At 41.1% G+C, this 9,793-nt stretch overlaps 1 protein-coding gene across 4 annotated transcripts in view; it reads right to left on the reverse strand.

Annotated features, from left to right (window-relative positions):
• SKP2 (S-phase kinase-associated protein 2, E3 ubiquitin protein ligase) overlaps window positions 1–9,793 on the reverse strand; it is a 57,981-nt gene that overhangs the window by 29,930 nt on the left and 18,258 nt on the right. For all 4 annotated transcript variants that reach the window (XM_010853780.1, XM_010853779.1, XM_010853783.1 and 1 more), the window contains 3 exons: window positions 9,123–9,257; window positions 7,483–7,581; window positions 6,141–6,271 (listed from right to left, as the gene is read on the reverse strand). In XM_010853780.1, coding sequence (XP_010852082.1) covers window positions 6,141–6,271; window positions 7,483–7,581; window positions 9,123–9,257 — 365 coding nt within the window. The remainder of the gene's footprint in view (window positions 1–6,140; window positions 6,272–7,482; window positions 7,582–9,122; window positions 9,258–9,793) is intronic.

Consider the following 9,793-nt stretch of genomic DNA (forward strand, 5'->3'; position numbering starts at 1 on the left):
CATAAGGGTGGTGTCATCTGCATATCTGAGGTTATTGATATTTCTCCCGGCAATCTTGATTCCAGCTTGTGCTTCTTCCAGTCCAGCGTTTCTCATGATGTACTCTGCATAGAAGTTAAATAAGCAGGGTGACAATATACAACCTTGACGTACTCCTTTTCCTATTTGGAACCAGTCTGTTGTTCCATGTCCAGTTCTAATTGTTGCTTCCTGACCTACATATAGGTTTCTCAAGAGGCAGGCCAGGTGGTCTGCTATTCCCATCTCTTTCAGAATTTTCCACAGTTTATTGTGATTCACACAAAGGCTTTGGCATAGTCAATAAAGCAGAAATAGATGATTTTCTGGAACTCTCTTGCTTTTTTTTCCATGATCCAGCAGATGTTGGCAATTAACAGTATAAAAAATAGTATATTAAGAGTATAAAAAAATAGAACATGGGTAAAAAATATAAAGATACTGCATAAAATATAACATAATAAAAATGGAGCAAGAAATGCCAAGTATTTTTTTATGTGCTGTGACATGAAAAACAAATCCTATTACAATACCCAGAATTGATGAAGTATCATAAAGCAGGTGCCCCTACACTAAAAGTGCATATTTAATTTTATGCAGCCTTTCAGAAGACCTCATATTTTGAGGGGGAACTGATCTTTCTTTAAAAAAAGTTTTCAGGGCATAACACACTTTGCTCTTTGGCTCAGTGATTCCACTTTTAGAAAAGTAATCAGAGATCCCAGGTGGTACTAGTGGTAAAGAACCTGCCTACCAAGGCAGGAGACAAGACACACAAGTCCATCCCTAGGTTGGGAAGATCCCTGCAGGTGGGCAAAGCAACCCACACCAGTATTCTTGCCTGGAGAATCCCAAGGACCCTACAGTCCATAGGGTTGCTTCATTCCTGTCTGACTCTTTGCGACAATCAGCAAGGAACTAAATATGATGAAAGGAGGTGGAAACACAAGGAGGCATACACGCACTAAGATATTCACTGTAGTGACAGTTATAAAAGCCCCCTTCCCTCGTTAGTTTAATAGGTCAACCTTCATCCATTCTATGGAACACAATGCTAATAACAGCCATTAAAAAGCTATTTAATAACATTTTACAAAATGAAAAAATAACTCAGGATACATTGTATACTGAAAACAAAATATATATAATGCATGATAATCTCAATTTAAACACACAAACATATATATTTACACACAAATTTACACATAGAAAGGAAGGGGGTTGGGGGTTGGAAGGCTGGAAGAAAATACATCCAAATGTTAAGTGCAATTACCAAGGGTGGTGGGATCACAAACACCTTTTCAGAATTTGGAAGAAAGTCCCATGTGATACTTTGCAATCAGAAAACGCATCAAGTGAGTGTTATTTACTTTAAAAAAATGGGCAAATTTTATTTCTGTTTGAGGGTTCTTTTTTTCTTTCTCACAGCTACATCTCCAGCTGCATCCCCTTGTTTGAATCCTAGACTTGCATTTTCAACCTCCTGCACGCACTCACTGGGCTATGTGATAAGCATCTCACATTTATGCCTAAAACCAAATGCTTGATTTCTCCCCTCAATCTGCTCCTTCCCCAAAGTATTCCCCATCTTAGTAAGTACGAACTTCATTGATTGCTGGGGCCCAAACCCTGGGAGTCCTACTCAAACTGTTTCCTCACATCCCACACCCCATCTGTTACCCAGTCCCCTTGGGTTAGCTTTCAAAATGCATCTGAAATCAATCATTTCTTACTCCCTCAAATGTGACCACCAAGTCTCCAGCGGCCTTTCCCTGGCACAGCTCCGCAAGGGGACTTTTCAAAGGTGAGTCAGATCATTGCATTCCTGTTCGAAATACTTCAATGGCTTCCCATCTTACCCAGGAAAACAAGGGAAACAGAGCTTCTGCCTTGGCCAAGAAAGCCCCCAGCTATCTCATCTCCTAACACTGAGCTCCTCGCTCCCTCTCTCAAGCTGGCTTCCATACGGAGAGGAAAAAAAAAATCTCAAACATTTAATAAAGTTTGTCTATTTTAAAAAATAAATAACATCTATTGATTCATTTTCTGATTATAAAGTAGCATATGTGGCTTTCCTCCAAAGGCACCTGCTGGTCCTTAGTTCTAGAATGTTCTTTCCTTACATATCTACGTATCACTCTTTCAGGTCTGTGGTTAAATCTCACTTCCTCAGGGAGCTCTTCTCTTTGGCCATTCCATCTGAAAGCAGCCCCCTTCCTGCTACACTCTACCTGAGCACCCTGCTTTAAACTTTTCCTCCTTGTGTTTCTACCTCCTTTCATCATATTTAGTTCCTTGCTGATTGTCTGGATTCCCCACCAGAATGGAAGCTTCACAAGGATGACTTTCTCTGTTTTGTTCAAGGCCACATGTCCCAAGTTTAGAACTGGGTTTTGTGCGTTATAGGGGCTCAACAGACATTTGTCTCAAGAGCTGCACAACATAGTTCTGAGTGACCCATCATCTCACTAGCCAACCACAAAATCCACAATCAGATACAGTCTTCCCACCTGGGAAAGAATTAAACCTTGGGGGATGAACCTGGTTAGTCTCTGTCTTCAGCCCTTGTTTAAGTCCTGTCTTTCTTTGGTGGGTAGAGTTAGGAACCAGTAGTGACTGCCAAGATTCCTCTTCATCGTCTCCTTCATTTCACTGAAGTAAGAAGGGATCTTAGAAACTACCTAATCTAACTTGTCATTTTAGAAGAGAGACATTTTTCGCTAGAGAAGTCCAAGTAAATCTAAGACCCAAAGCTAGGTCCTCCAAACCTCATTCTGTGCTCAGCCACTGCTCCACAGAAAGGGTGGAACAGTGGGTGGGTGAGGAATATAAACACCAGGAGCCAACAGTTACTGAGCTCTCACTACGTGCCGAGAATGATTAAACGCCTTGCACACGTATTACATCATTTATTGCTCACTCTAATGCTAAGAGGTAAGGTACTACTATTATCTCCATTTTATTGAGAAATGGAGGAACAGCAAGGTTAAGCAAATTGCTCAAGGCTACCCAGTGAATGACAGAGTGGGTACCTGAAGCCAGATGGTCTGTCACTGGTCTTGGAGGTAAAACACAAAATCTGTATTGTCTTCTACACAGTGAAATAGCGTGTACCGTTGTTAAAAATATCCATTTAAAAATTCTTGAATTCCCATTGTATACTTAAGGACACTAACACTTCAACTCCTACTCTGTGTCCTATCCTCACCCTGAATGTGTCCAGGGGATTTTACCACCTATCATTCCTGCCAAAACTGAGTAGAAAGGCGATTTGTTCTTTTTCAGAGGAACACAGAAAAGAGTTTTAAGCCAAACGTGGAAACAATTTACAGTAGCTTGCCTACAGCTGAGTTTCTCGACCTTACACCCAGAACCTTGGTTCATTACAGAAAAACTCTGAATAAAGAAGTGGGAGGTTCAGGTATGAGCAGAAATGTACACAAGGCCGTCTTCCCCTGGGGATGAAGAGGGAAGAACCACGGATGGGATTCAATGCAAAGAGGATGCTCCCTCATGGGAATTTAAAGTCCTTGGAAGGCAACTTGGCAAGAACTATCCAAAGCTTGATAATGAAGCCTAATCCTTGGCCTGGCAACTCCACTTAGAAATGCACTCAACAGTTTGTTTCTGTCCATAAGACAGTTGTTTATAAAGGGAGAAACTGTAAAGACTCTAAACATTCGTTACAAGGAGATCAACTGAGTAAGTTCTGAATGAATCAATAAATTATTCCAAATATATCTGATGGAATATCACATAGCCACTGAAAATGATGTGTGGTGTAGCTACTGAAACGGGGTTACTTGAAATAAAACCATACTATAAAGTACTCCATACTCTATGTCCCATTTTTTTAAAAAGCCACTTTTTAACAGGAAAAAAGACTAGCAAAATGTTAGTAGGATTATTGATTTTTGTGTTTTTACATGTTTTAGGCATATTTGAGAATGACTATGTAATACTATAACTAGATATTGTTAATTTTTATTTTTAACTGGAGGATAACTAATTTACAATATTGTATTGGTTTCTGCCCTACATCAACATGAATCAGCCATAGGCATACATATGTCCCCTTCCTCTTGAACCTCCCTTCCAAACAGATTTAAAATTGTGTTTAAAGGGGAAAAAATGCAGACTAGAAATACTGTGTGTGGAAGGGAGTGGTTAAGAAAAACACTACTGCTGCTTTTGCAGATCTCTAAAGAAAGCCCTCACTTTGTTATCTGGGTTCAAGCACCTGCAGAGGATTCCAATCTCTGACCACTTAGGAGAATCTGCTCCTATCTTCTACAGCCTCGGATACGTGACTCACAGGAGACAGGTCATGTCCTGAAGGAGTGCTTTTCAAATACTGCTTAGATTTTAAGAAGACACATTCTGCAAATATTTGGCTCAAATCTTTTAGAGTATGTTAAAAATAAGAAAAACACTCAGAGGGGCTCATACCACCATCAAGACATGAGGTTAGGGCTGAGGTGTGCACTGGCTTAACGAGGCTTTGTGTAGGCTGCCTGAGACCATGAGGGCAAGCTATTAAAATGCTAAGTGAAATAAGTCAGGGGACTTCCCTGGTGTTCCAGTGGCTATGACTCCATGATCCCAATGCAGGTGGGCCAGGTTTGATCCCTGATTAGGGAACTAGATCCCACATGCCACAAGTTAAGAGTTAGCACATTGCAACTAAAGATCCTGCATGCTTGCCAACTAAGACCTGGCACAGCCAAATAAATAAATAAAAATAAACATTAAAAAAAGAGACAAAAACAACTACTATATGATATCGCTTATACAGGGACTCTAAAAACGACAACAAACTAATGCGTAGTGGTGGTTTAGTTGCTAAGTCGTGTCCTGCGACCCCATGGGCTGTAGCCTTCAGGCTCCTCTGTTTATGGGATTCTCCAGGCAAGAATACTGGAGTGGGGTTGCCATTTCCTTCTCCAGGAGATCTTCCTGACCCAGGAATCAAACCCAGGAATACTGCCTTGCAGGCAAAGTAATGGATCTAACAAAAAAGAAGCAGATTCACAGATACAGAGGACAAACGAGTGGTTACCAGAGGGGAGAAGGAAGAGGAGAGGGATTAAGGCAATAAAGGGGAAGGTGATTAAGAGATACAAACCACTAAGTATAAAATAAGCTACAAGGATTGTACAACACGAGGAATACAGCCAATATTTTAGAACAACTTTAAGTGGCATATAACCTTTAAAAATTGTAAATCACTCTTCTACACCTGTAACTTATATATTACTGTACAACAACTACACTTCAATATTAAAGAAAACCCTTGCCGTTTGTACTTATCTTTGCAAATCAAGATTCTGTCAATATTAGACAAATAAAATGAAGCACACATAACTGAGTGTTCAGGCTTATAAAGACTTTAACTGTCACACATCACCCTTGATTTTAAATGCCCGTGTTCATCTGAAAAACCCCACTGCCCTCTTAGACTGAACTGAAAAAAGTTATAAATATGAACGCAGAGGGTTTGTTACAGGGTTTTTCAACCTTGGCAGCATTGGCATTTAGGACCAGATTCTTTTTTGTGTGTTATTCTGCTGTCCTGTGCGTTGTTCACCAGCATTCCTGGCTTCGGCCCACTAGAAGCCAGTGTGTAGATGGCATCTAGTGGGCAGATGCTTCTTCTACCCACTAGATGCCAGTAACCCCACAGCTGTGACAATCAAAAATGTTTCCAGACCTTGCCAAATGTCCTCTTGCAGGCAAAACCGTCCCCAGTTGAGAACCACTGCTTAATACTAATCAAACACTGCATCCCTCAATTTTTATATTGGGGTTTTAACCTAAATAAGTTAGTTACATAAAAGAAGCTCTTCTGCTTAAACATAAATTGTTCTAAAGTATAAAGGTTTTCACTCATGCATTCTGGATTCAAACCTTGCCACTAACCCACTAGCTGTCTGCATTTACCTGACCCTTCTGATCAGCTAGAGGTTACCTCATCTGAAAAACAGGAATAGGAACACACACACACACTGGATTAAATGAGACAGTTTATGGAGGATCACGCCTAGGAGATGTTCGAGAAATCAAACCTGCTGTTATTGTTGGGGCTGCTGTTGTTAAGGGCCCAACAGCCCAGAGGGTCTTACCTGATCTCTGCAGATTCTTTCGGTACCCGCTGAGATTCAGCTGGGTGATGGTCTTTGACACATGTGCAACGGCCATCTGTACATGCTTTTCAGTGAAATCATAGCACCAGGAGAGGTTCAGTTCATCCAGTCTGCACATAACAGGGGTGACAAGGAAAGCATGAAACCATTACCCAGAGTGAATCTTCTGTGAAACCCTGCCTAAAGCTGCAAATCAAGAAAACGCAGGGCCATTGATTCCTTACCATTTTCTGCATAGAACCTCAGCTTCTCTAAGCAGCTACATTTGCTCACCTGAAACTGCTTTCTCCATCTCGGTCCAGTTTGTTCCAGAAAGCTGCCAAGGGATATGAGCCAAGGGCTTAGTGAATGCTGCCCTCTTCTGGAAGAGAAGGGAAGTGCTCTCCTCTCCTGCTCATACCTCATTCCAGGACTAGGAGAAATTCTAGCTTCTATGCTTTCTTTCTCAACCACTTGGGTTGTAGGAAAAAACTAACAGTATGAGCTTGAGATGTTTTAAAAAACTGATAGGATGTACCAGGAATTCCCAATAAAGAGATGCCGACATCACAAAAATTCACTTTATCTTACTGGGCCTCTGTAACTAAGTAAATGAGGGCTTCAAAGGAAAAGTCCAACGGCTAAATTATACATCCCATTCCTGGCATTGCTGAGAAAATGCAGGGCTACCATTTTATCTCATTGGTAACATTCTTACACAAAAGTAATCTTTTGTATAAGATCATTAAGGAGAAATAAGCACGATGCTATTAGCACAGAGACCAAGGGATATTAAAAAGGATAGACACAGTACTGGGTATTCTGTGAATCATGTCCCCCCTCACTTATTAATCTCTGTAACTCTGTGACCTTTATATTCGGACATTAGACATTACTACCTAGCATAAAAGATGTTTTTAATGGGATCACCCAGATTGGTGTATTTTGCAGTAACAAACTTTTGACAAATAAATAGTCAAAACTGTTAAGTTAGATCTACAGACATTACAGGGAAAAAAGCCTGACAATATAGCAATATAGTCAGGTATAAACAGCTACTCTTTGTACATACTGTTGATAAACACATTACCACATTTTCCTTATTTTAATAAGTCAAAGAAAAATAAAAGGGATCACGACACGAGTAATCTTTGCAAACTTCCATCGATTTGGCTCCTGAGTTTGGACAGAAAATTTGGATGATAAAGGGTACTGAGTTCTCCAAATCAAGAGCTCAAAGAGTTAGGAAAGCTTAAAAATGTTACCCGATTCTATCTTGATGTGAAAGATAACTGTATGTTTGAAATCACATTTCTAAAATCAAATCTCTAATCTCTCCTACCTGGAACAGCTGCTCAGCAAAGTCTTCAGGGCAGATTCAGAGAATCCAGAACACCCAGAAAGGTTTAGTCGCAGTAAATTTGTGTTCTGAGCAAGATTACTGGAAAAAGAGGACAAAGTTGTAACAATACTAACCAGACCCTCTTATTCAATCAAGAGGAATGAAGCTAAGGGAGGCAGCTACAGGCACACAGGCTTCTGAGTCAGCAGTGAGTTTAAATTCACATCTGACCATCTAGACGACACCAAGTAGGATGCTTTGCCTTAGTTTACTCATCTGTGAAATGGCAAGATCAGTATCTTCTTGGTAGTGTTGTTAAAATTAAATGGTATAATGTAATAAAGGCCTCAGCACAGTGCCCAGCACAGAGAGTAACTACACAACACTTACCAATGTACTTTTAAAAACTGAAAAACAAAGAATCCACCAATGACCTAAACATATTTCTATTTCACCCACAATTGTAATTAGTTTGTAAGTAAACTTCTACTTATAAAATCAGCAGGTTCCTTCAGTTAAACGTCTCTCAAATTGCCCTCTCCTCTCTGTTCCCAAATGCCTCATGTTAGCCAAACAGTGATTTAAGAGCGAGAGTTCTGGAATCGTACTATATGGCAAGGTTCAAATCTTGGTTTTGCTACCTAGCTACTGTGTGACCTTGGACAAGTCACTCAGCCTCTCTGTTGCTTAGTTTTCACATCTGTAAAAAGGGAATAATGAGAACGTATTTCATGGGGTTGGTATGAGGATTTACTTAGAAGACCTTTAAAGAACCTAGTATCTGGCATATGGTATGTGCTCAACAAATATTAAGCAGATATTATAATTATTCTTTCCTTTTCCCCATCAAATTTCATCACTTCTTACCTGAATGGATACAACAGTATCTTAACTAATCTACTGAATAGTTTCTTTCACACATAATCGATTTTCTGAGATGCCCAGCGAGTTAATTTTCTAAACATGTTTGTTCCATTCTCAGAACCACGCTTCTCTCTTCACCATGCTTCCCTCTTTACAGCCCACAACAAAGTCCAGAGTTCTTCCAGCGTGGCAGGCACCCACGAGATTTGGTCCCTGCCGACCCTCACCTGTCACTTCCCTCACACACTCCATCAATTCCTGACCACTTCAGAATCCAGTCGCAAAGGTGGCTTCACCCAGGCTGCTTCCTTCCCACACGACCTGGAGAACTCCTACCCACATACTTTCAATACTCAGCTTCAGAGTCACTTCCCCTTGAGACAAGACGGCTGCCTTCTCCAAACGTAATTAGGTCTCTGCGTGTTGCCACATATTCACCAACGCATCTAGCAAACACACTGCACCGTAATTATCTGTCTCTCCCTTGAATGAGGGAGCAACCATGCCTCAATTCCTCCTTGCGTGTCTAGAACCTAGCATGAGACCCAGCAACATATCGAGAGTTAGTACACAAACTTTGGTTGTCTAGGTGAGCAACCAAACCTCCTGGGAGGAGGAACCAAACCCCCTGGAGGGTTCTGCAGAGGCTGGAACACTGTATTGGGTATTTTCTGAGTCCACCTGCATGTGGACAGGACACCCTACATCTACTCGAGAAACAAAATTAACAAACACAAAACGAGCGCCCTTGGAACATGCTCCTAGGTTCCACTCACTCAACAACGGGATCTGAAAGTCGGAGGCCTTCCAGGCTGAGATTCTGCAACTTGGAGCAGTGAGATAGAAGGCCGTGCAGGGTAGACGCATCGATCACAGAGTTCGACAGGTCCAGGTGCTGTAGTCGGAAAGGGCTGAACACAGAGGGAATAAAAAGAGGCTCCACAAGATGGCTCAAACCAGTATGTCCAGATCTGACCCATTCTCCTCCCGACCTGGGCAGTCTATCACAAACAAGACCCTAAACACACATTTCAAGTATTAGCTATAGCTGTAGTCATAAAATAAATTGTTACTGGCCATCCTCGTTTGTTTTAAAATTCAAAAGCATTTTTTTTTTTTGGCCAAGTCCAGACGTTGTGCCAGTACAGTCCAACTTAGAAAATGAATTAATGAGCATCATAGGAATGAGTTGGATGTGGGTGACAAGGAGGTCACGCCTACAATGACTCCTGGCAAGGGTGAGTGGGTGGATGACCAAACCAGGGAAGACCGTGGAAAGGCAAGTTGTAAAGGGAGGTTAATACCAAGGTTCTTGGGCCAGACGTGCTAACACTAAGGTACTTGTAGGAAATTCAGCTGTGGTAGTTTTTTAGGTAATAGGAAATAAGAGTTTGTTTGAAAGAGAGGGTTGGGCGAGAGATGGGGATATGAAAGTCTTGGCATAGAT

The sequence above is a fragment of the Bison bison genome, unplaced genomic scaffold, assembly GCF_000754665.1.
Source record: "Bison bison bison isolate TAMUID 2011002044 unplaced genomic scaffold, Bison_UMD1.0 scf7180017864331, whole genome shotgun sequence".
NCBI lineage: Eukaryota > Metazoa > Chordata > Mammalia > Artiodactyla > Bovidae > Bison > Bison bison.